This window comes from Electrona antarctica, assembly GCF_951216825.1.
Source record: "Electrona antarctica genome assembly, chromosome: 19".
Classification (NCBI taxonomy): Eukaryota; Metazoa; Chordata; class Actinopteri; order Myctophiformes; family Myctophidae; genus Electrona; species Electrona antarctica.
Window position 1 is genome coordinate 34,764,241 of NC_136800.1, and position 25,665 is coordinate 34,789,905.

The 25,665-nt window shown below is 39.6% G+C and overlaps 4 protein-coding genes across 5 annotated transcripts in view; all 4 read right to left on the minus strand.

Annotated features, from left to right (window-relative positions):
• Nucleotides 1–1,376, minus strand: part of glis1a (GLIS family zinc finger 1a) — a 36,346-nt gene extending 34,970 nt beyond the window's left edge. Inside the window, exon 1 of the mRNA XM_079530023.1 lies at nucleotides 1,350–1,376. The gene's annotated coding sequence lies outside the window, so the exon portion shown is untranslated. The remainder of the gene's footprint in view (nucleotides 1–1,349) is intronic.
• Nucleotides 1,377–1,961: 585 nt separating this feature from the next.
• On the minus strand, nucleotides 1,962–13,508 carry ndc1 (NDC1 transmembrane nucleoporin). The gene is made up of 18 exons (XM_079529865.1): nucleotides 13,162–13,508; nucleotides 12,230–12,350; nucleotides 11,341–11,442; nucleotides 10,446–10,620; nucleotides 10,203–10,335; nucleotides 9,904–10,012; nucleotides 9,744–9,795; nucleotides 9,336–9,468; nucleotides 9,087–9,179; nucleotides 8,898–8,979; nucleotides 8,435–8,590; nucleotides 7,568–7,819; nucleotides 6,392–6,507; nucleotides 6,193–6,243; nucleotides 4,170–4,233; nucleotides 3,887–3,987; nucleotides 2,884–3,044; nucleotides 1,962–2,778 (listed from the first exon to the last, which is right to left on the minus strand). Exons 1-18 carry the CDS (start codon nucleotides 13,228–13,230, stop codon nucleotides 2,715–2,717), a joined length of 2,034 nt encoding a protein of 677 aa, XP_079385991.1. The 5' UTR covers nucleotides 13,231–13,508; the 3' UTR covers nucleotides 1,962–2,714.
• Nucleotides 13,509–15,098: 1,590 nt separating this feature from the next.
• On the minus strand, nucleotides 15,099–15,851 carry LOC306943129 (uncharacterized protein; the record flags this gene model as incomplete). Its single annotated transcript, XM_079529331.1, has 1 exon — nucleotides 15,099–15,851. One exon carries the CDS (start codon nucleotides 15,849–15,851, stop codon nucleotides 15,099–15,101), a length of 753 nt encoding a protein of 250 aa, XP_079385457.1.
• Nucleotides 15,852–18,055: 2,204 nt separating this feature from the next.
• yipf1 (Yip1 domain family, member 1) lies at nucleotides 18,056–25,648 on the minus strand. Of its 2 annotated transcripts, none has more exons than XM_079488896.1 (10): nucleotides 25,510–25,648; nucleotides 25,074–25,216; nucleotides 23,912–24,066; nucleotides 23,734–23,814; nucleotides 23,332–23,419; nucleotides 22,243–22,359; nucleotides 21,976–22,142; nucleotides 21,676–21,858; nucleotides 19,729–19,840; nucleotides 18,056–18,654 (listed from the first exon to the last, which is right to left on the minus strand). In XM_079488896.1, exons 2-9 carry the CDS (start codon nucleotides 25,105–25,107, stop codon nucleotides 19,757–19,759), a joined length of 909 nt encoding a protein of 302 aa, XP_079345022.1. In that variant the 5' UTR covers nucleotides 25,108–25,216; nucleotides 25,510–25,648; the 3' UTR covers nucleotides 18,056–18,654; nucleotides 19,729–19,756. The 2 variants fall into 2 exon arrangements, with proteins under 2 accessions (XP_079345022.1, XP_079345023.1); XM_079488897.1 differs by having other exon boundaries at nucleotides 25,472–25,567.
• Nucleotides 25,649–25,665: the final 17 nt, after the last annotated feature.

The following is a 25,665-nucleotide window of genomic DNA, read 5'->3' on the forward strand; positions in this document are numbered from 1 at the left end:
CAGGGAAAAGTTGAATTTACATCATATGTTAAAATCATAGGCTGAAGAGATAAGAGACAACCTTGTAATAGCCGGTCCTGTTATTATCCCACAAATTAGGCAGAGGGAGAATTCTGGAAGCTGAAATAATTATCCCAAGTTAACATGCTTCAAAACTATTTTAGCCTGTAATAAATACACCAAAATAATGTTGAAACAATTACCTACTCAGTGAGTCCAATATCCAATTCTGTCACCCTTGGGAGTTGCAAAGGACTAACTGGCCAACAAAAATATGTTTTTGAATGTACTAGAATGTACTATTCATCTGACAGACCTAATCAGTTGATAGTAAACAGGGACTGCAACTGAGAAAGAAAAAAAGAATCAATTAACAGATTGTCTCATCATCACTATGAATCTATAATGCTGCATCATCAATGCATCAATCTGGTGAGAGTATCAGAGTAAAAAAAAAAAAAAAAGGTAGGCCTGTATAAGCACTTCAAGATATAAGCCAGTTATGAAGCTTTATAAACTCACACCTTCAGCAGAGCTCACAAGCTTGGATGGTGAGTGGAAACATTGACTATCCTCTATGAACAGTAGACTATCATCCTTGGGTTATTCTCCAAAAGCTCCACGTTAGTGATACTATGAGACTAATGACTAAACAAGCCTCCACGTCTGTTGGGCTTTCTGTAAGTCATATTTCCACCCCCTGCATAGCTGCTTCATTCCAACCACATTACATAAATCAGCCGAAAGCAGTGGGAAGGACGATTCTGATTATAGGGGGAGGGATATCACGGTGCCCTATTTGGCGGTGCTATAGTTCAAATAGTGTATTTATTAGTCTTCAACGATGTTGCACAATCATAACTTGTGTAATCCATGTATGTGGTTATTGTGAATGTGATATGTCATGCAAAGATAAAAATAGATTCAAGAATACTAATATTTTCTTCAGGAACATACACTTGGCCACCTAATTGAGCATTTCTAATTAGATATAGGCTATGACAGCCGGCAGGCAATTATGCATTCGTTCACTGTGCATTCACCACTCCAACCAATTGACTACATCTTTGACGAATATGTTTTGTTTTAAAATTTAGGTAGCAATTGCAGTGCCTAGTAATAGGGTGTTAATAGACTCGCAGGCAAAATGACAATCGGCCTATAACTTCTCTGTTGCAAATTGTTGAGCAATAGGTTGTAACTTGTATATAGTCTAATTGTTGGGCAGACTAATTGGTAGGAAAGCAACCCCCCAAAGGGTTTGCTTTTCACAATAAAGACACTAAACCTTTCACAAGCTAATACGACACACAAAAAATGCACCATAGGAAGTTTCCCATTATCCTTACCGTTGCTGCGCTAATTCGCTCCGTGACGACGTCTGTTCGCTGCGCTGCTAGTCCATGCGTGCCGTTTCACACCAGCCCACATACTGGACTGGACAACTGTCTCTCACGTGATTCCAAGCGCTTGAAGTTGAAATTACATGCGCTTCTTTATTATACGTAACGCACTGTACACATCAGCGCCCAGAACGAGGCTGCTCTCTGTTGTAACAGTGTAATGTATCCATGAACAAAGTACAGTCCATGGGAGGTAAGATTCTGGAGCAACTCTTGCCCGTTTACGCTGGGGAAAATCACTCATCACATTACATCCCCCAGCCCCCCCTCCCCTCCGCAACCAACCTTCCATGACAAATGGACCTGGATTGCGCACTCGGGTCCGTGAGGGGTAGCTTAATGATAAACGCGTGACATACGGGTATTTACAAAATAATATATTTTTTTGGGTGGCCATTTGCCATTTGAAAGTCAACGTTTGTTGGCCAAGACACTGAAGCTATTTCCCCACTCTTGTTGAACTAATCCTATCATAAAGTGATGGATGGTATTGGATGCATGTATACGTTTGTGTATATGGCTGTAATTTACAGCAAAAGTGACAGAAACACAAGCACATACAACCATTCAGAACCTTTAATCTGTAAATGTGTTTACAGTAAAATTGCAAATCAGAGATATAATTCTGATACCAAAGCTGATGCACAGGGTTGTAAACAAGCCTCCTGGGACAGCGTGGAAAACAAAACCAGATGTTCCGAAAACAATCCACAAAAGAAACATTCTCTTTTAAAATTGTAACTGTGGGGGTTTCATCTCATATGACACAAATACAGAAAACAGCTTCGTCACTGGCATCTCTGAATCATACCATCTCTTGCTCTTCAAGCACAGAACGAAATATTTAGAAATCTTGTGGGTACAATGTGTATTCAACGAAAGAGCGTAGTATGAAGCGTGAAACCAACACCACATGTTCATGTTTCCAAAGGAAATACAAAGAGACCTTTACATCTAATCTGAATGTACCAAAAGTTTTTTAAAAAAAGAAAAGAAAAACGATGTCCAGGATATGACGTCTTGCAGCCGATAACGACACCCTTTTGAAAATGGGGCACTCGTACAAAAATCCTCTATGGGATAGCTCTTGGCTCTTAAGTTCTTCATAGATGAAGAGGCCGCAACTCTGGAGCACACATCTGTCACTGTTACTGAAGAGTTGCTCTCTCTCCTTACGAGAAGGACTGCGTGCCTCATTGTATAGTTGATGATGAATAATAACAAAATGAGGCACTTTCATGAGATTCTGCTTGTCACTTTGCTCCTTTTGTATCAAGAGGAATCAGGCTCGAAAGCCGAGGTGCACAGGTGTTACTCTTTGTACTCCAGAAACTGTTGCAATCTCTTCCGGTGCTCCGCTGACATCTGTATCGCACTGAGGATATAAAAGAACTGGTTAGTATGATGGCAATGGGGGAAATCCTTAGAAATCATTTCACTATACTGGGAGACATTTTATGGACGTGGGAGGGGGCCGTACATTAAGTGTTCCCCAAAGGTGGTTGTTATCCTGTAGATGGCGGTCTTGAGGGTGGCTCTAAGAGCGAAGCGCAGCGTTTTGTAAGTAGGGTCTCCCATGCTGTAGAATGACCTCACAGGCTTGCTGGAAGCATGCGGCAGCTTGAAGTGCCTGTCCACTGCCTAAAGACAAGGAATGGGACAGTTGCATCATTGTCCGTCCAATTCAGTTAAATTGAAATTCATGTACTTTAGTGAACATCCTTAATAACTGCACTGGATCTGCAAGACCTTTTTCCTTGTGGGTCAGTGTGAAACTAAAATCCCTCCATCATTTGCTACACTTGTTTTTGTATTTATTTATTCATTTGAATGTACCTTACAGTAAAGACCGATACTACACCAGATAAGATTACACTTGTTTGGTGTCTGGCTACAAACTATTGTGAAGAATTCAGAGTTTTGGGTGGGCAGTTCAGTTTGGGGAGCCGTCCCGAACTGAACTGTTCAACTGAACTGTTGCAGCAACATGCAGAGGAAGTAAAAACAGTTTTAGCTTGAACACGCGTCCTTCACATGTACCTCACAGAAAAATAACCTGTACCGTGAATTGAAGAGCTGTTAATAATAGCTAATAACCCTAAAAGGTAAGAATAAAAAGCATTCCAGCTCCATTTGATTACTCAACATGTTGATTGACATCTCTTGGCAAACTTGAAGGGTCTACACTTGGTTGTCAAGGTGACATAAATAGTTCAGTTTGTATGCTACACTAAAGTGTGATTCATACTGTCCAGAGTACGGCAAGGATGGTGAAATCTAATCGTAGCTAAATAGATTGTATCGTTCCAATTTCCATTGCCACCTCCGCAAAGATTGCGTAACGATTTACTGTCATTGAACACCAACACAACACACACCCCACTCTTCAACGAGTTATTTGTCCAGATCAACATGTCATGAACTAAATCCTTTTCCCACATTTGTGCCCTACGCATAGTGTCCAAAAGTAACAGCCAAATTACCTCCTGAAGGACCAGCATGCTGCTGAGAATGCTGGGTAGCGTAGTCTGTACAACCCCAAACTGGTCTTCGGAGAAGGAGGCTGCTACTAGGTGAGACAACCCTAGAAGATATAATATGAGAAATGACAAAATATGAGAGCTCACGTCAAGTTATACATTTTTTCATCAAGTCAATTTATGCTTTTAATTTACAGGCAGTGGTTTTGTAAAAAGAACAGCTCAACAACTACTACTGTGCATTAGATAAAGTAAATAATACTGACTGATATTTAATTCATTTTACCTTCCAGTGCCCAGATGTGAGCTTGGCTGTCAGCAAAGAGAGCTTGACTGGAAGCTTCTGGGAGCTGTGGTGGAAGATGACCATTATTTTGTCAACAGTCATTCTACTGTTGTATGCGAAGAAACCAGGTTAGCTGGCAGTGATCTACGGATTAGTTGAATGCAGACTTTGACTAGGATTGATTGAAGGTGGTAGTTGGATGGAAGGACAGGCAGTCTTGGGGAAATGTATACTTAATGACCATTTTCGCTCAATAAACAATATGTAATTTCGTTACACTTGCCGAAAAATAATAAATAAGTAAATTAAGCCTTAGAGAGTGAGGTGCACGCTATACATCATGCACTCGACTAGAATCAGATTAACACTTTTTAGCCAAGTGCACTTGGCAAAACCGGAAGGTGAAATCTTCCATTACTACCATGCTCTAATAAGTCTGATCTCTCTTTAGAAGCGTTAATATTCCAAAACGAGATGCATGATGAAGTCAGAAATTAGGACAGAACATCGCCGCTCTGAGCAAAACCACAGACAGTGCCATAGATTCAGTGAATGTCGTGCACAGCAAAACAGCTCCGGGACGGACGAGCAAAGCGTTGCCTAGTAGCAACGGCCACTGTCAAAAAATAGATTTTAGCTATCACGTTTTATATCAATAAAAATGACCTAAAGACGCGTCCACACTTCCTGGGCCTCCTACGGGTGTAATTATGAAGACGTGTGGACACGTCCTGGGAATAATAAGTGTTAAGAGGATGGACAAAGGATGCACAAAAGCTCTAGGGAGGTCATCACAGATTACATCACCAGTTTAGTTTCTACTGAGGAGACATTAGGACAACTAAGAGACAGGGTTTACCATATCAGTAAAGGCTGGTACAATGACCAAATGTAAAAAATAAATCAGAATTTGATAACCCGAGGACACCTTTGGGCAGAGGTGGGCAACAAAGTATTTTCATTCGACCGGTTTCCCATATCTCAATGGATTATTGAGTGATCGCACAGCAGTTAAACTAATATGAACCCCAATGAATCACACAAGGGCAGCGGTGCAATATGCAGCAGTGCACTGCATATTGGCATACAAATTGGCTGTCAGCAGCATATCAACAACATAATGTACTTGTCTCATCTGTAACAAGGTGAAGAAGGAAACTTGTTACGGAAGAAAGACTTTCGGACAAACCACAAATAATTTGACAGGACGTTTGCAGCCAACTGAGAAAGGTGAAGGATTTGAAATCCCAACTACCAACACAGCGGTGTTTTTAGAAAGCCACTTGGTAAAATGAATAAGACCACTGCACTGCAGCCTCCGAGTCCTATTGTGTGTCATCCTTATGCCAAACATATGAAATCATTTCAGGATGGTGAGATATTCAAGGCGTTTATGTAACACAGATTACATTATATTTGAAAGAATAGTAGTGCAATATATTTTTTCTGTGGTATCATATTGTCACACAAACCTCTTCATAGGTGAAAAAATGTCTTTCATAAACTTTGTTTTAAAATTTAAGTCAGTCACAATTTCTCTTATTTTTAATTCATCTAACTTTATTGACTTATCATTTTTACATTTTATTATAGACGTATTGACTCATTCTATGCTTGTATTATTCAAATGAGCAGCCTATAATAAGACATAAAAGCAAAGCAATAGTGTTTTTTTACTCGCTGGCACTGGATGATCTCAAAGGGTTTGGAAAACGGCCAAGTGATCTTGTGCCCGAAAAGGTTGCCCACTCCTGCCATTGGGTCCTATCGTAGTCAAATAACTGCCAAGTGTTACATGACTCTTCTTAACTGGAGCTCTTAAAGGAATTAGCAGGGTTGATTGTCATGGCAAGATGGGTGGAAAACCAGTTTAATTAGTAATGCCTGTAGGTGCAGGTTTGAAAAATGGGATTAGATTAGTGATGCCTACAAGAATGGGGGGGGGGGGGGGGGGGGGGCAGCGTGAGTCCTTCACATAATTCACCAGTCAAGAGAGAGAGACAGCATGCACAGTCCACCTTACCTTGTTAAACAAATACATTATCAGCACCCGCCTTTCCAAGAAATGTTTAACCTGAATGAGACAATTAAATGTAGAAAGATACATTTCTTTATAGCTTGTCAGAAAATAAAACAGGACAATCGTCATGTAACAGGTATAGTGCTTAGGAACATCATCTACCTCTACCATGTGATTATGAATAGTGTTCATGGTGAAATACCTGTTCTTGTCTGTTCTGGAGGAACTGAGCCAGGAGGCTGGGTTTGGAGACTGCTGGTTTTGGGCTGGGTGCAGGGGATGGGGTTGATGGGGAACTGCCATTGGACTGTGAATCCACTGAGAGTGAGAGAGTCAGAGAGTGAGCATGTGCTCAACTTTCCATGATAGATGAAATTGATTCATCTGATTGCTGTTGCAGCCGTATTGGACTTCATGCCATGGACCATTTATGCTGTTAGACATGTAGAAACAGCATACGACGTCTTTTTTGTCTGAATTGAGTGTGTAATATGTTAAAAGTTATCTGTAGATATCACAAGGAGCCTAGAAATAATTATTTATTAGTTTTGTTTCTCCTAATCTCTATAAATGTATCTGCATATGATTGTAGAATCCGTAGGCAAGGGACAATGTTTTTTGGTGTTCGGGTTTACATTTGTAGTCTGAGTAGTGCTGACCAATTATGATTGAGAAGCAGATGTGAGGTTAGCATCCAAGTAAACTAAACGTAGAGAGCACAAAAAAGGTGGAATGCATTTCCCGAAAAACAGTCTCAACTCTATATCGTTTTACGAACTTTTAACTGGGTGTAAACTGGCTACTTGTGAAACAATCTGGTCCTACATGTCATCTCTCAACTCCATTCTCATTCTTCGCATCTCAAGTTGCTAATCGGATTGTAAACAATGTCCGTCACAGGATAGAGGAAGTCCTGGCATGGCTACAGTGCTCTCCTAGGTGAACACTTGACCGCATGGCTACAACAGAAGCCCAGAAACATTGTCCCTTGCCCCGAGAGGCTAAATCGTTGGGTTGTGTTTCTTCAGAAGCCCTTGAACATAGGATGGAAGACAGTCAATGATGTTAACTAAATAATGATTGTGTTTATATAGTAAGCTTACATTTCATATCACACACCGCATGCACACGACACCTGCACTTATAATTAAATCAACCCACCAGATAGATTATTTTTATAATGTATAATGGAATCAGTTAATTTGATTAGCTTAATTACCTGTTGGAGCCTTACAGGACATTTCTGTATTTAATAAGTGGAAACTACTAATATCAGTAGAGTAGTACAGTCGCAAAATGCAGGATCATACATACTGTAGAAATCATACATACTGTAGGATTAAGACTATATATTGCAATCTATATACATACATCTCACCTGTGGAGGTGGACCAGAGTTTGGGGACCCTCCTCATAATGTGTGGGCTCTGCACGGAGCCATACCAAGGTGAGGAGGGTTCCAGTGGTGCGACGAGGCGCCGCAGGGCTGGGGAGGCCAAAGGGCTGTCCACGTTTGGCGTGAACGGAGAGGTCAGAGCCGGGCTGGCTTTCACCATGGAGCGCAAGTAGACTGAGGCAGGGGTCCAGGCCCTGTTCATGGGAGTGATCACCTCCTCTGTACCAGAACTTACTAATAAGAAAATACAAATACACAATTAAATAGATTCAGGGTTTCCATTTGCCAATTCTAAATTCTATACTCCGCCCAGACAACAATTTCCTCAATCATCTTTATGTGGTTACTTATTCACAATAATGTTATTTCAATGTTATTTGTTTTGCTTGACCACAATACTAGTTATGTGATTTAACATGTTGATTAGATGCTGCTTGGTTTGAGGTTTACCTGGCATCCTAGTTTCTTTGAAGCCATTCAATTGCTTTCTTTGTCCTCTACTTATGTGTCCTTAGTTCATGCATTTTACTCTGATCATCATCTGTAAGTTACTCTGGAAGTGTCTATCTGCTAAATGCCTAATTATATAAAAGTGTAGATGGATTATAAGTGTCCTACTTCAATGTTCTTTGCCACATTCTTTGCTGGGGCACCCGATTAACTAACTCATCGTCACATTCAACAGATGCGCCATGGATGCCGTTATGCAAGCACAGTATTGCCATAAATGGGAAAAGTCCATTCTATACATTTATTTGTCTATGGCTGTCAATGAAGCCATATTTCTGTTAAATAAAATAAATCTTCAACAAAATAAAAACAAAATGTGAATTGTTGAGTATTATATACCGGAGCTAGTAGACGTCTTGTCACTGCCAGTAGAATGGGTCTTAACCCTGCCATTTGTGGCTACAGTGTCATGATGGGCAACAAGCCTCTGAGTCAGGTCAGCTAGCAGAGACAGACACTCCTTACTGAAGGCATTCCAGTTATGAGGATGGCCACCTAGGAAAGACAAGACTAACATTATTTTCACCCTTGGGAACGGAAAATACATTTATTACATACATACATTACAGTCATAATGCAAAATGTATGTCAGAATCGTTATGTCACAGTATGACAGACTGTACTAGGAAAGGGTTTTACATGCACTAAAGAGCATTTACAATTAAACCAGATGTAGGCCTATGCATTTGTTGTTCAATCCCACGAGGGCTGAACACTAAAAGTACATGGCACTAAAATCAAATGTTAACAGTAGTTGAGCATGGACATCTGCTCTGTGTTAGGCAGCAAAGTTGCAACAAACCTGGCTGACTAAGACTGAAGACCTCAAGACGTCGTGAAGGACAGTGCTGGGACAGTAATGCCAAGTCCTGCAGCGCTAAAAACTGACATAGAAGGGGAGACCTGTAATAATCTGCATTTCAAAGCTTTGTCAGCTAACACAAGATAGACAACTGATAATGGTATTGCTATTTTAAATGTGTTGATTTACCTTCAAAATCAATGGCTGCTTGCCAGTGAGAACTTTCGCAAGACAATGATTATCATCCTCAGTAAAAGATGATTGCACCGGAAAACTCAACACCTGCAAAAGAATTATACAATATTTTAAGCATTTAGGTAACCAATATGTAACCTGTAAGGCCATTCTATAACACAAATGACATTCACAAGTAGACTCTGGGCAGTTACAATACTGCCCCCTGGTGTTGCAAAAAAACCAGTGGTCAAACATTTGTACCTCGGTGACAAAGATTCTGAAGAGCAGCACAGTGATGTACCACTGCAGCAGGAGGAAGGTACCGCAGATCCATAGGTGGTAGAGCAGAGAGATGTCTAGCAGCCCAGCTATGGTGTCAAGAGGATGGAGGGAGCTACAAACACCAAGTTAAACAAATGTATCAATATGTCTGTACCTCTCTTGATTGACCTATTCAACACCAAACGTAATCATCTCTTCAGCGTAGCCTAATGAACATTCCCTCCACGGTTCATAGAAATCGACCAACTGTTCTCAACGTAGTTATTTCGCGAACATAAAATAACACACAACCGCAAACAAAAAGGATCGCTTACAATACCCTGCCACTCTGGTAGGTATACACTGCAGTGATTATAATGTCATCAGTCATAAATAATTCATACTAACCTGTCTAAGTGAAGATTCAGTGTTTTACAGATCCATGTTCTTGGAACATATCCTGCGAGTAAGGGAGACATCAAGCTTAACAAATAAATCATGCACACACACACTGACAAACATGGGATCTCATATTGTGAATATTGTGAATAGTACAACAAACAATTACCTAGGAAGTAATATACAGCAAGGTAGTTCCTGACAAAATAAAAGCTCTGGATGGCACTGCATTTCACCACCAAAGGCAACGTTCCCTTGAAGCGAAGGAACTTGTATTGCTAAAAAGGAAATAGGAGATAGCATTGACATTGACCTTTATTTTCAAAGCTTCAAGATGAAAAGTTTAAAATCTGTAAAGTTCATTTTACAAGCCAAGGAAAGAATAGGTTTTTGATATTGAAATGTCAATTAATATGAACAGAATACCGTTTGCTGGTGTTTTGCATCATTGAGTGTAATATAACATACCTGAACAGTGTGAAAGGCCACATAGTTCATGTTGTGGATCACTCCCAGTAGGCTGTGGCTGAGGCCACTAAAGGCTCCTGCTAACAGCAGTACAAGGAGGTGCTCATTCAGATACAACTGAGGGCTACCGCCACTGTATTAAAAGAAAAGGTGCCACTGTTAAAACTACTGATAGACGTTGGGTTACCAAAAAGGCAGAAACATGTTTGTGAAAACCATCTGAGTACATCTTGTACTGCTTACCCATCACATTGTGTGCATGGGTAGCCAAGTGTCCGATATCTGCCTCCAATGGCTACAGAACAACACCAGGCCACTATCATTCCCATGACGCAATGCAACAGGGAATGGATGATCTGGCGAGGGTGGAGTAGCTGACCCAACAGCTCAATTTTTGAACAGGCAATAGATGGGACGACTATGAGGAGACAAAAATGGCACAAAGTTATTGGTGCTGCTCGATTATGTTAAGATCGCTTATTTTAACACATTTAATTAGCTTAGGAAACATCGTACAAACATAACGCAAGTCCATCTTCCATTCACCTTCATGTACAGCTTGGAAATTAAAACATGATCAAAGGAAGAACATCATAAAAATAGGTGTCAGATAGGTGTATTAAATGGGTCAAGGTCAGCACACCAACCCATGGGTGTGAGTGTAGTGCATGTGTAATAAATAAAGGACTGTGTAATACATTTTGCACAATATTTGTAGTTCCTAGTCAGACTCCTTGAAACCAACGTTTTTTCCAAAACAGTTGAATTGGTTTTACCTTTCTTGTTGACCAAAGGCTCTCTTTCACTTATCTTGGCTCAAGCTGAAAACATGCCAAAGCCTAGTCTCACAGTAGCCAGACAAATTACAATTAGATAACAATCTAACCACACTGGAATTGATGACAAAGAGAACACACAGTCCATTAGCACCTACTGTGCCATCGGCGGTAGTCCCGATCACCCGATTCAACCTGAGTTACTAAGCAATTCTGAAGATCATGTGGGTTTTTAGGGCAGTTTTGAGGGTGTTCCCAATCTGATCTCCCGACAGTCAGGACAAGTCAACTTGGCGTGTTCCTGCCTTAACCGACGGTGACTTTGGGCTATTAAGTGGTGAAAGTGCACTGCTGTCACTCACCTGTGTAATATTCCAGATTCAATAACCCAATGACCAGGATCACTGCGAACAACAGGATGAAGGAAAAGATAGCGCTAGCACTTGTTAAGATGTCCAGGCAATCTAAAAAAAGAAAAGGGGGGAAGAAAATCACAATAAGTGATGAACTAGTACAGTACGTTTTTACACTACATGATTTTACACTGTAGGTTGGCATCCCAGAGATTTGGGGATCAAATGGGGGTCTGTGGCCCCTTCAAATAAAAATGCTCTGAGAGTTCAATATCTTGTAACATGATAACATGCTCAAGTACTCGATACCGGCCCTGATACTCTGACCTAAGTACCAAAACATTCAATTGACACTAGTTAGAACAAAATGTTTTATAAGCAAAATAAATAACATTTTGGAAAAATCGTTTCATTATTGTGTTAATTGAACATTACAGTATCATTACAAGTACAAGTACAAAGCATGACAATGAAATTGAATTGGAGAAAAGGTGGTAAAATAAGTACTCGTATCGGCAAGTACTAAAGATGAACTACTTGTACTCGTACTTGGTCTGAAAATAATGGTATAGGGACAACTCTAGCACTTTCTGCTGATGTCATAACTAAGCTTATGCATTCTTTCTGCAGACAGGATGATTGTATAGGGTGTCTTTATTGTGATGTTACTCTTATGTATACCTTACTATATTTCTAATGCCCTGTATCTGTAGCTTAAAACGGCTGTGCCGTCACTGGCGTCAGAATTTCCCCTGTGGGATAAAGATCTACCGGTATCTATATAAGAACACTCAACAGCGTGCGCAAGAGTTCAGCTCAAAAAATGGGGACAAATGTTATTTTTTTTGGGGTTACCATCTAACCATTGTGCACTCTAAAAGTCAAAGAGCCAGCTGACCTGATATCCACTGAATGGGGTGGAGCAGACTCAACCTGCTGATCACTATGAACAGAGCTGTGGTTGGAGGCATCAACGAGACAGCCCAGGCGATGCTGGCCGCAGCTCTCCAGGAGATCACCTAAATAAAACCGTCAAACATAAAACTCTCCAGCAGCAGATCATCATCATTCTAAACTAAACATTCAATAATCAAACAAGCTGATCAACATCAATTATGCGATGGCTCGACGCCATGACTGCAATGAGGTCATGATATTTTAGAAATACACTGAGCCATCCACAAAAATGTAAAACCTGATGTCTTCCTGAGGGATACAGGCAGAGTGGGTAGTGGGGTACCTAAACATTGTGGGTAGTGGGCACCTTTGGCTATTTTTTCCCAAAACGTAAAATGAAAAGACTTTGCAAATGGTCTGAAGCATAACATGCTTGAACATTTGACATTTAAGGCCCAACATTTGTTTTGTTAAATGTCACAAAATAAATTGCTGGCTAGTCCAGCCTCGGACAAAGAATGTCAACAAGAAATGTCCTTTATCAAGTCAGACATTTGCAAGTTGCAACATAGGCTATATGTCACAAATGTCTGACTCAATTAAAGAGATCATGACAGTCATTATGGGCATAAACAAGAAGTTGTAGGGTCCAGTGTTTATGTCTGAAAGTGGCTATAGTTTCATGAAGCATATACTTTAAATTACTTCAGAACCTTGACCAAATTAATTATTATTATATATATATATATATATATATATAATATCCAGTTTAACATTGAGGTGGCTAAAATGTTACGGTGCTCAGTGCTCACACACTGAGCTCAGCTGCTTGCATTAGGTGCATACAATAAGAGCAGCTAGCTAACAATAGCGCGGTGGCTAATGAGAGTTCTGGGTTCCATACTTTTGGTTGTTATAACTTATAATACTTACGTTACGTAACCAGCCACTCTGCTCTGGTGCCATGTTGATGAGGTAGATGGAGAGCCAATAATGAACCATAAAAACAGTGTTGGCTCTCCGCTTTCAAAGTTACACACCGGTCATGTTGGACTGCTTGTTGCCCATATCGCGCGCCACATGCATTCGAAGGACCTCTAGTCCTCTACAGCCTGCCCCGCTCACTGCCTGTTGGCAACATTTGCCAGGGTGAGGTCGCTTGACTCGCTTCCACTCTTCCACTGTAGTACGAAGTATTGGGTATAAATAAATATATAAATGCCTAAAAATCAGGCACGTTACTAGCCATGACATGTCATGATTATGACAGTCATGTTTCAATACTCTATTAGGGGCTAGCAGCCTAGCACGTTACGTACACGGTACGTACTATAGAATGGATATTAATTATGGGCGCGTTCGGAAATAGCGCACTGAGCGCACTGTGCGATGCAAACTAATAGGCGAGTGCGCTCCCGGACCGGTGCGCATTTCCGAACGCACCCTAAATTACATTATTTGGATCATAAATATGCCATAGCACACAAAGTTGAACAACTCGTCCTAAGCTACATAAAATGGCAAATAGCTCAACCTCAAAGAGAGATAACTTTATTTATACAGAGACGCTTCTTGGTGAATTTTAAAAACATACAACTCAAAAACAGGTGATGGAGGTCTGATGGCAAGGCAAGGCAATATAGCACCTTTCATACACGAGGAAATTCAAATTGCTTTACAGAATACAGAGTGCAACAGTGCACTTTAAAAATTAAGATTATAATAGATACAATTAAAATAAGATAAAGGAGCAATTAATTAAATAAAACAGACCTAGCTGCTATATAGACATCATTAGGATAAGCAATGTTAAATAAATATGTTTTTAAATTGGACTTAAAAACAGCTATGGTTGGGGATTTACCTGAGAACAATTAGGCCCCATTTACACTGGCAGACAAATCCAGACTGAATCAGATCTGAGCCACATCACGTGACCTGTTAGACTCATTTAAACCAATCGGATTTCAATCTTGATGTGGCACAGATCTGATTCAGGCTAGATTTGTCTGCCAGTAGGCCAGCCCCAGATGACCTGGTTCTTGGGGGTTAATATGGCTTCAGCATGTCTGAGATATAGCTGGGCCTAGGATCCGACAGCAGCAAATAATGGCATTCTGAGAATCATTCAGTCATCATTTAATTTGTACATCAGATTTCTCAATAAAGCCTGTTCTGCATAACAAAACATTCCGCTCGCACTACATCACCTAGGTATAGGCCTATATTTTTGAGGGGCGCTAGACCCTCCTATATACAGCTTTAATGTTTGTCTTTCAACAATGCTTACAAACATTAGCACCCATTGCTTAAACAAACATTATGTTGTTATTGATGTTGTAAGATGATAAGAGCGCCCCTCACTTCACACCGGTGTGATTTTTTAAAGTTGTATCCACATACATTATTAGGCAACCTGAAGCTCGCAAAAGGAGCATTCATTTCATTTTTTCTTCTTCATTTATGCATTTGTTTATTTGATAGAGACAGTCAGAAAATCAGTATAAAAATATAAGATGTAAACATGCCGGAGTTTAGCAAGAATGCTAATTTACATCCATAGCCACGTAATAAAAACTGTGTCAATATACAAATACAAATATACAAGTAGAAAAAATACATTATGGTCAAGTGAATTCACTTATAAAATGTGTGAATCGTAAAATAATTACAAAATTTAACAAAAACAATGTAAAAACGTGGCCTACAATAAAACACACTATGTTCAAATTATCGCTCCTTGTTTTCAGAGTCTCAATGTTGCATAATTTATATCCATCTCGGCCTGACTGTGTTTTTGTTTTCAAAGAGGCAGTAAGAAAAGTATAAATCAGGCTGTCAAGGACTATCAGTCAATGTGCCATTCATTGTCAGTTATGAAATCCTTTAGTCTCATCATGTACAAAAGCTTTCTTGTCATGATGATGATTATTGCCATTTGTGAAACTGTGTTTATCCAACGTGGACCGTTTCTCACTATCTCGACGGAACGGCTTGGTCTCAAATGCATTGACTGGCAGCTTTTGGGATGAACTGATAGACATCTCTGTTTGGACTGCCTTATGGACCAATGGCTTCTGTCCAGGTCTCTGGGAAATTGCAGGAAGAGAAAGTTGCTCTCTTTGACCCTTCTTGTCCTCCCACAATTTCAGCAAACGACGCTGATTATTTGTCATATCCTTCAGGTTCTGCTGCAGTGATACGACCTGGTCCTCCAGAAGAGTTTTAGAGGTGACTGTATTTGCCAACTCTGATGTCAAATCATCAATAGTCAAACTCAGTTTTCCAGCCTTTTCAACCAAGGAAGCACACTGACGATCTTTCTCATGCAGGTCATTGATTATGTCCTTTGTGGTTTTTCCATTGAATTTGGGATTGGCCTCAAGTCCAATCTCAGAACGAAGAATTTTCACTTGTTTCCTCAGCTCCTTGTTGTCTGTTGTTAGAGTCTTAAATTTCTGTTTTAGTGCCTCGGTGGAGCGCATCCTTGTTTCGTATGATCTCAGTTTTTCTCTGAAAACACTCTCTCTGTGTACGGCATCGTCCCTTTCCTTTCTGCATTTTTCCAACAGTCTTAATGTCTCGAATTTGGATACTTTGTCTTTGCCATTTGATGTGGCCATCTTGAATTCAAGTCTCACCGTGACAAAGTAATCAAAAGTGCATTATTACAAAATATCACCCAATGGAAATGACAAATCATTACTACTTACAAATGCCTGAAAATAATTCCCATTTGGGACACCATCCACTCATAAATCCACTTCAAAAAGAAGAGCGGCAGTCTGCATGCACAAGTCTGAGGCAGGTGACATTCTGCTACTAGTGTTATCTGTTTGAGAGCCAGCTCCAGTGTAACTCAAAGCTAGGGCTAGGATGACCATTAATTAGGCCACCTGCACCACCCCTTGACACAGTTTCAAGTAACATTCTTTCTGTTTTGTTAATTAAAACACTTTTTTTGTCAGGAACTATTACAAACACTTTGTTTTGGGATTTGGGATATTTGTGTTCTGACCACAAGATGAGAAAACAGCCCACAGTACTAGAGCAGGCTATTAATATCATTTTCCACTGCAGTCGAGCCAGGTTGCAAAACAATGATACTGTAGAGTTTATCTGTAGCTGCAGACCACATATCTTTTCAGAATGATGCACTGGAAAACCTGTAGCAGTAGCCAAAAGCACACAGAGTAAGGGCTTGTCCTTAGGATGCTGCAATTACTTGTGCCCATATTGGTTACAATCGCATCCTTAAATATTTAAATTTTCAAATAGTACAGATGTACTAGCTTGACATTGACATTCTCTGCAGCAGTCATAGATACACTTTCCCCAGACCTCCTGGACTGACTGGTATGGAAAGTCTGAAATGTCATTGTAATGACTACAACTATATAATTAACAATAGATTAACAACACATTATATCACATCGAGTTAAAACATTGAAGATGACCCAGGATAATTAATTACAACTAAAATCCTTTACACTATAGACCACATTTCTGGTCTGCAAATCTGTAATTGTACACTTGTCCCACCAATGAAACTTATTTTTGTTTGTGTGCAAAGCTCCCTCGGTTTTTTTTAAACATATCTGTTGGGAAGGAACCAATCAACTCTAAAATGTTCATTTTTCCGAAAAAGAAAAATATAACCTTTTCAGGAAATGAAGAAAACCTTATATTTTAAAACAAAGCAATACTGCCTCATCAAAGTTGGTGTTATGACTTTATATAGTCAATTACTTGCACTGCATGAGATGGGGAGAGGTGGTGGAGTTAGCTGTTTTAGCAGCCAGTTTGAGGGTCCAATGGAGTTAAGAGGTTTAGTCTGAAGTACTTTTTAATATTTTCTATTGGTTCAATATTTTTCAGGGGCAGCAGCCCCTCCTATGCCCAGCTTTGTGTGTACCCCATAGCGATGATTTGATTGGCTGAGCACCACATAGCCATGATTTGATTGGCTGAGCAATGTACATAGAGGATAAAAAGTGAGGACAGAAAATTGAGGATGCCACAAGTGATTAGCCGGATTGGACTTGATAAAAAGTGAGGACGATGACCTAAAATTAAGTCAAGACAATTGAAAACAGAACAGCCATGCTGGAGACAGTGTGGCCACAAGGGAGCGGGCCACGCTCATATATTCTGGACTTGTCCTAAAATTCAGAAATACTGGCAGGATATCCACTCCACCTTGGAGACCATTCTGTGTTTTGAGATACCTCTGACTTGTTCCTTCTTATTGCTGGGAAATATCCCTGAAGAGTTTCTAATACATGATAAATATTTAATCAAGATCCTCTTAGCAACAAGTAAGAAAGCGATCACACGACGCTGGTACCAACAGGACCCAACGAAAGAACATTGGATGGACATTACTGAGGAACTGTATGTTATGGAAAAACTAACATTCATACTTAGACTACAAGAGGATAAGTTCTATAAAAAGTGGGATCTCTTCTCTCAGCCTAGCGATAATGCAATAGGATTACAATGAATATATCTTGTAATATGAAAAATGCAGCTTTGTCTTTTGTTTTTGTTCATTTTTTTTTCTCCGTCTTGTCTTTTTGTTTTGTTGTCTGTCTTTTCATCAATACAATTTAAGTGAAAAAAAAGAGTGAGGACGCCAATTGTGATGATGTATGATGATAAGAGCACCCCTCACTTCACACAGGTGTGATTTTTCAATTCAAAAACCTCAAAAATGGAGTTAGGTGGATTCCTGCTGACAGCAACAATATTCATGTTCTTTCAATAATCAACATTTTGCTAAATATATTTCCTTTTGTGTGATAGAAAAGTAACATTCAAATACACATTGAATGTTTCATTTTGTGTTTTATTTCCCATCCCCAAACACTTATGAACAGATACATTATTAGAAGAAAAACATACTTTGATTGCAGTCAAATACAATGTCTCACAACAAATTACACATCCCATGTGAAATTAGAATGAGACTTTGGCATTAAAATTAGGGCACATCTAATAATCAAGATAAAATGCAGTTATTCTTTGTGCTTGTAATACACCCACCCGATTTACAAACTAACAAAAGTGGAATTCTTGCAGCTCATACTTACATAAAGTACAAAGAATGTATGGACATCCCATTAAACTATATGAAATCGTATATATACAAAATGCCTTCATATAACCATAAACAGTAGGCAGAGGTCATCTAAATATTTAACAATAAAGAGGATAGCATCATACTGAGAGAGCATGTTCTGAGCTCAGTAACACCTTACCATTCTGTATCATTAAAGAAGTTTAGAACCTATCCCACGGGTGTTCATTTGTGGATTGGGTCTTAATGGCTTAGGACAGAATAGGCAAGCATAGGTGAAATCCAGACGACCCATGACTTCACCATTTACGGCAACCTGATTCCCTCTAATAAGGCAACGGGAGAACCTGCAATTGAAAAACAAATAACACTTGATGTGGGGAAGACAGAATCGTGTACAGGAAGTCTGGTATCACGTGAACACACCGGAAAACAAGCCCAGATAATGTCCCTTGTAGACGTTCAAACAGTAAAAGATGTCAATATGTGGCTACAATTGATTGAGAATATATTTGTAGGCCCGGACAGCTGGCATAGATGTCCAGGCACCTAGGCTGCTAATTCAGCCTGACATTGTGTCATGGGTCCGACTCCCTATCCCAACGACCTTTGCTGCGTGTCACTCCGCATCTCTCTCAAAAAAGAGAATGTATGTGTAAATATGAAGAAGTATACTATATTCTAATCATATATGCCTTTTTGTTTAGGCAGTGGGTGCTCAGCTATGATTAGGTTGGTTCAAATACCACCAAAGTGGAAAAAGCAGCACTCCAAAATAAAGGATGCAAGACTGGCTCCTTTACATTCTTATTTATTGAGAACGTTTGGCGTGTTTCGGACTCAGCCTTCCTCAGAGTAGATTTAAAAAGTCTAATCCTAATCAGAAGAATAAGAATCAATCCTTTGCATAATAAATTAAAGTGTAATGAAATGTATGTGAACGAGCATCTATTTAAAACAGTTCAGTTTGTGCAGTGGATACTGTATAACGTACACCAAACCTTCCTTTTGTAGGGTGAAGGTAAGCATACGTGGTTTTAGATATTTTAGTATTTCAAAATGCCTGTGATGTCACAGGCATTGGTCTCCCTTCCTGGACTACATGTCTCAGTAAAACAGCCCTCCCCCTCTTCACAAGGTGGGGCATTATGGTAATCGTAGTAATCCAGCAAACCAATCAAACCCTAGTCAAACACAGACTTCATTCGTTTTCTGGACATAGAGTGCAAATTTCAAATTGTGCTACTGTTATCTACTACAAATACTATTAACATTGAGTGACTGGAGTTTCTTCCAGCGGTGAAATGTCCCTTTAATGTATAAAATAATTGTGTGTAGGAGAAAATGGGCTTACAATACAATGGTTGAGGGAAAATAACATTTCTATAAAACAGAACATATTCTATGACACTGCTATTCACCTTTAAACAATGAACGAGAGCAGGGACTTTATGATGGTGCCTTGATCGCTGGAGCTGCTGTAAGTGTAACATCATCCTGCGTAACCGGTTCTGGTTTGCTGAAGAAATAAGCCTGGATAAGAAAGAAGAAAAAGGAAAAAAAAGAGATTGATGAAACATGAGCACGAGTGAAGTGAATCCAAACAGTAGACAGTTACACAGAATGTGTCCTACGTAAGGGTCCATTTGATCCCATTTGTACCCATTCACATTCACATTAAGCTTGTTACAAGCTTCAATTACATGGACCTAATTAGACATCTGATGCCTCTACAGTCCTGTCCGAGTGAGTTTACACACGGAATATGCTTAATGACCTTTAAAGGTCCGGGTCATACATTCTGTTGGTTGCAAACGTGACACCGACTAATAATCAGTCCACATATACTGTACATAGGAAGATATATATACAGTACATGGCACCCTGGTGGACAACCGGTTTGTGTGGTGACCATACATCCTTGACTTGATCAATAAAAAGCAAACAGATGATATACTAATGATAGAATACTAATACCACTATGCGAAATGTATCATCAAATTGGATGATAAAAATAATAATAATATCTGACATGAAATAAAGTTAAGATTGATCACATGATATACAGATCGACCCATGCCTGGGGCAATAAGAGATGAGGAGGCACATCCACAGTACATTTGGACAGATATGTTTATCAGCATGACAATTTGAATTAATTGAATCCTTTGAAGTTTGAACAATTCATTAGTTTTGCTACGCTGTTCTCTTCAGCTCAGATATTGTGAACAGGACTGTTTACCCCACACCCACCACACCCTATTCTCATGAACCTAGAAATGACCTGAAAACGTGATTGTTTTGGTGAATATTAAGTAGTTCTGGTCATTTGCCAGAAGCAGACAGTGTTTGTAATTTGAAATGCAAGTCAATTTTGTTCATTTCCGGTTGTATCCGTTGCTTAGCAGCAACCTAGAACCATTCATACGTTGGCGAAGAGCACCATCTATCGTAAACCACTGAACAGACTATTGCTTTTGGCAGTGAAGCATTGGATTTGAAACAGCCATTCTTGGCAGTCAATGTTAATATTCTGTGATGTACATTGTTGTTTTGTGTTGTGGTGTTATTTTTTATTAATTAATTTATTCTATTAATCTCTACTATGGGGGTGGGATTGTTGTTGCAATAAAACATTTAACATGATAGATCATCATTTTCAATCCAATCTGAATAATAAAATATTAATTTAATTTGTCATTAAATTAAATGTCCTTCAATCAGACATACCTCTCATTAGATTTCATTGAAATAAATATCATACCCCTTCTAGTATGTCAGGTTAGTATAATTAAGAAATAAGTCAGTAAACGATAATAAGTCAGAATAGGTATGCTATGGCTCAGGTGAATAATGAGATGCACTCTGCTTATTTGAGGCTTTGTGACACTTTAGTTTTTGTCTCTTGGTAGAGAGCTGGCCGCACTGTCTAATAAGGCTATGTTGCTAAGCAAACCACAACAGGTTAGCCGTTTAGCTAAATAACCAAGCAATCAGTGAGATAGTCGCTACAAAGTAGAGCCAGGTTGTTTCACTCGCATTACTCCACTGCTGTTCAAACAAACAAAGACAGATAGCCAAGTTAAAAGGTAGATCCAATCGTAGAGTGCAACACCGGCGAACGGTGACCAATATTGTTCCAAACGGGGCTAAGTTAAAGGGGTGACTGAGGGTAAATGAGATTGGTGCAACCATTTCCGCTAAACTGGGTCAGTAAAGGTATGGTTCACCACTGAGTGCTGTATCTCGTTTCTCCAAAACTTTACCTTGTTCCATATGGCTAAAGTGCAGGGTCTACGTCATGTGAAAAATTATGTGAAATCAGCACCGCAACTGTAGCAGGACACTGTTCGAACATGTGCGATTACCTTACATCCCACAGCCAGCAGGATGTTGAAAGCCACAATGGATGCCATGATTGCTATGGCAACCCTGGGGTGGTCGTCCCTGACCGCTGGCCAGAAAGTCAACACCAGCACTGAGCCAGAGAGACAGAGCGCCACAGCGATGGTGCACCACCTCAGTGGTTCAGCTGGGATGATCCACAGCACCTACAAACAGGGAAATTGTACATGGAATAATTTCAACCACAGGCAAATTTGCACATGAAGGTCCAACTCATTTTCAAGTAGTTCTGGGTAAACTAAGAGACAATTGCGACCACCTACCACTGCAGGAATGTAAATGGAAAGGGAATATCCGTAGGCACAGACAATCTCCATAAAGGAATACGACACCAGGTTCATGACCTTGTTATTACGCCACAACAGGACACCCCAGAGGGCAAGAGGCACCAGCCAAGCATACATATAGATCGCTGTTGCAGCCATGGTCACTGGAAAAACACAATGCAGAGAAAAATAAAGTGACGTTCATGTTTAGAATTAAAATTAATATTCAGCCTGTTCATGAATGGCAAAGAAAATAAAACAAACCTTTTTTAAATTCAGGCACATATTTGTGCTTTGGTTTGCCAAGATGCACAAGGAAGTTTGATATGTTTCCACTGATGGCAATGGCGAACACAAGGGTAGCACAAATCCAAAATGGACCTAAAATAACAGGAATAAAGCATTACAAAAAGGGCAAGAGGAACATGATAGGACTGAGGATACATAATATACAATCCTAAGGATACCTGTAGTAATGTCTCTGGGTCAGCGGGTTCAACCCCCTTTGATCCAGTTGGGTGTAAAGAGATGCACAGCCTCTAGGGGCCACCAGCTGAGCTTTCATACTCTTAGGCCTCTTACATACTGTATGACATGCAAGTCATGTATATGACATATCCCTGTAACACCCAGCATTGCAATAATACAACATATTTTAATTAATTAATTATTATTTTGTATGTTCTTTTTTCACCTAAACGTCATCATTGATGTTCATTGCAATGCCATTGCAATCCCATTGGTCATGATATTTGCATATAAATACCCCCCACAGAGGCTGAAATTCACACAAATTAAAAATCTCTGGACTCATTTTGAACACATTTTAACCTATGACCTTTAACCCTGATAAAAGTAAGTAAAATAACTGTAATATATGTTTTTTTGTGATCATTAGAATGTCTAGAACATGTTTTATTTATTATTGTGAAAGATATCCCCCAAATGTAAATTATTAATTTATTATTATTATTTTTACATCATTTCCTATGATAAGTCCTAGTAGTAAAAAGTAGTAGTAAGGTTGAAATCTCTTTTTTGCAAGTAGAAATTAATCCGGGTGTTACAGGAACACCCGGAAACCAGGAACCAGGAACCCAGGAAGCAAGCTTTCTGGGTTCAGTAATGGACTACCTTAGGCCAATGTGATGCTGGATGGGAGTGGGGTATTTAGAACTGGCTACTGTGAGGGAATGTTTACACATTTTGCAACACAAGATTACAAGGAATGCCCTGCGCACCTTGCTTGTGTAGAGTAGTCACCAAAGACACTAGAGCCTGCTCTTGAGCCTGATAAGCAAAGCAGTATGTGCTTTTATATGTGAAAATGAGATGATGATTATTGTTACGAACCATAGAGATCTGGGTTTCTGCGAATGTATTGATGAATAAAGTTCTTTCCGGGCCATGGCAGTACCGATCCAAAGATTCTATCCTTCACCTGAATGATATGTTTGCATTGACAGGGCATTGATAGGGCTCAACAATTCATTGAAAAATAATCATAATGATGAAAGCAATTTCCAAAATGGTGTTGTAGGTCAGTCAGAAAATGGATTAAACATGCTATAACACTGGTATCGTACTTTAAAATATCAATTTGAAAGTATAATGTTATATACAACATAATGTTATATTGTAAACAGAGTGGAAGCTTGACTATCAAACCCCATTCGTAATAGTTCGCAAATCATTCAACCCTAATACCTGGTCTAATCAAGGATACTTGTGAGAATATATGACAGAGCAGACTACCTGATGTGTCTCAACGTCAAAGAATGTTTGGTAGTATTCAAACGTCCAGAAAGGGGCACTTTTCTTTTGTCCACCGAGTAGCTACAAAGAAAGTTTAAACAGAAATGTGTTGGTTATATTGATGTTAGATGCCTGTAACATTTGCACTATTACTGCTAATGCCTTCCCGTGTCCCTACCTCTGCCTTGTCGTCATCAGCAAGTGTGTCATCATTGTCCTCTGCAGTCATCCCAGCTAGTCTGCTGTGTTTGTGTGTGTGGACATCCTCATCTTCCATGCTGATGGTGATGTCATTTCTGTTGCCTCCCAGCAGATCGTCTGCCTCCTCAAAGTCTTACAAGAAAGAAATATGCAGGTTAAAAAACAAAACAAACTTTGAGAAATAAAGTAATGTTACTAGGTATTATAGGTAACGTCATTATTTGATATAATATTAATGTTACCGTACTAATTATATAAGTATTACTATAAATGCAGAGAATGCAATGACGTTGGATGTTGAGTTTGATTGAAATATTTATTAACAGTTTGCAGAATTACAGTACATTTCAAGCACAAACTCAATACAAGGGCTGTTAACTGTGAGTGGAGTCAGTGGACGACCCAATTAAGCATTACACTTGTTTACAAGAGGGTCCACCATGTTCAATTCATCAAAACATTTAGAGATGTACAAATAGACACTTCTATATAGACAAAGAACAGAACAGGAATTCATCATAATGGAGGTAAAAAGGGAAAAGAAACATATACAGTGAGGGGAAAAGGGGGGGCAGTGGGGGGGATTCAGATTTTACAGGGGCCAGTTTCGAATTGCAGCCATCCGTAGGTGCCCTTTGAGAGCGGTTTTGAAGGAGTCAAGGGATTCGCATGTCTTAATGACTGTTGGTAGGGCGTTCCACATTTTGGTGGCATAGGAGCGAAAATAATTGAGTCCCTTGTTTATGCCGAATCTGGGTTGTACATGGTTCGTTGGACTCCCTCTGGTGTTGTGGGTGTGGACTTCGTTAACATTAAGGAAGTATCTACTCTAGACAGGTACATGGGTATCTTGGTGGTGTATCAAATCTTGTGGACCAGACCCATTGCAAGATGCTGTACTCTGTAGTCAACCCTAAGCCATTCCAGCCTGTCAAAGTGGGCAGGGGTGACGTGGGTTCGGGGGGTGAGGCCAAGTAGGAGCCTGACCAGTTTGTTTTGGGAAGTCTGGAGCCTAGTTTTAAGGGCCTTTGAGGTGCTGTGGTACCAGGAAGTCATAACTTTAACGCCCATATCATATGACTAATAATCAGGGAACTATGTACTGTAATTATAGAGAGCAAACTGAAATGTAACCACACCTTTAAATTGAAAATGATCATCTAAGGACGCCATTTAGAACGATTTTCTTTAGGATCCCGAAGATTATGATCTCAAGGAAAGCTTAGCCACAACTTGTCATGAAGTTTAGGTTAGCAACAACTTGTTGCTAAGTCAGCTGAGCCTGTGGAATGCATAAAACATATTAGACGGAATGGACGCTATATTAAGCATTCCCCGTTTTCGAGCAAAACAAGTTAACAGTACATACATACAGATTCAGTGAAGCATAGTATGCAAAAGTTAGCTATAACGTTAGCTCAGCTGAGTACACAATGCCAGTGCCACGTCGTTTTGTTTTGACAGTACTACCATGCTATCGCTAATGCTAACGGAGTACTGGATGAGTAGCTTTTATCGTATATAAAATAATACGTACATGTCATGCATCATTTATATATTCATAAAAACACGTACGTTGTTCTGTTTGGTCCAAAAAATCATGTCACTCCTCTGAGTATCACTGCAGTCAGATCAGCAGGACAACATAACAATAGCGTTCTTATGTTATTTTCAAAGTAAGAGTTCAGAATATTATTATTACATTAATGTGATTTGAAATAATGCTGTCTG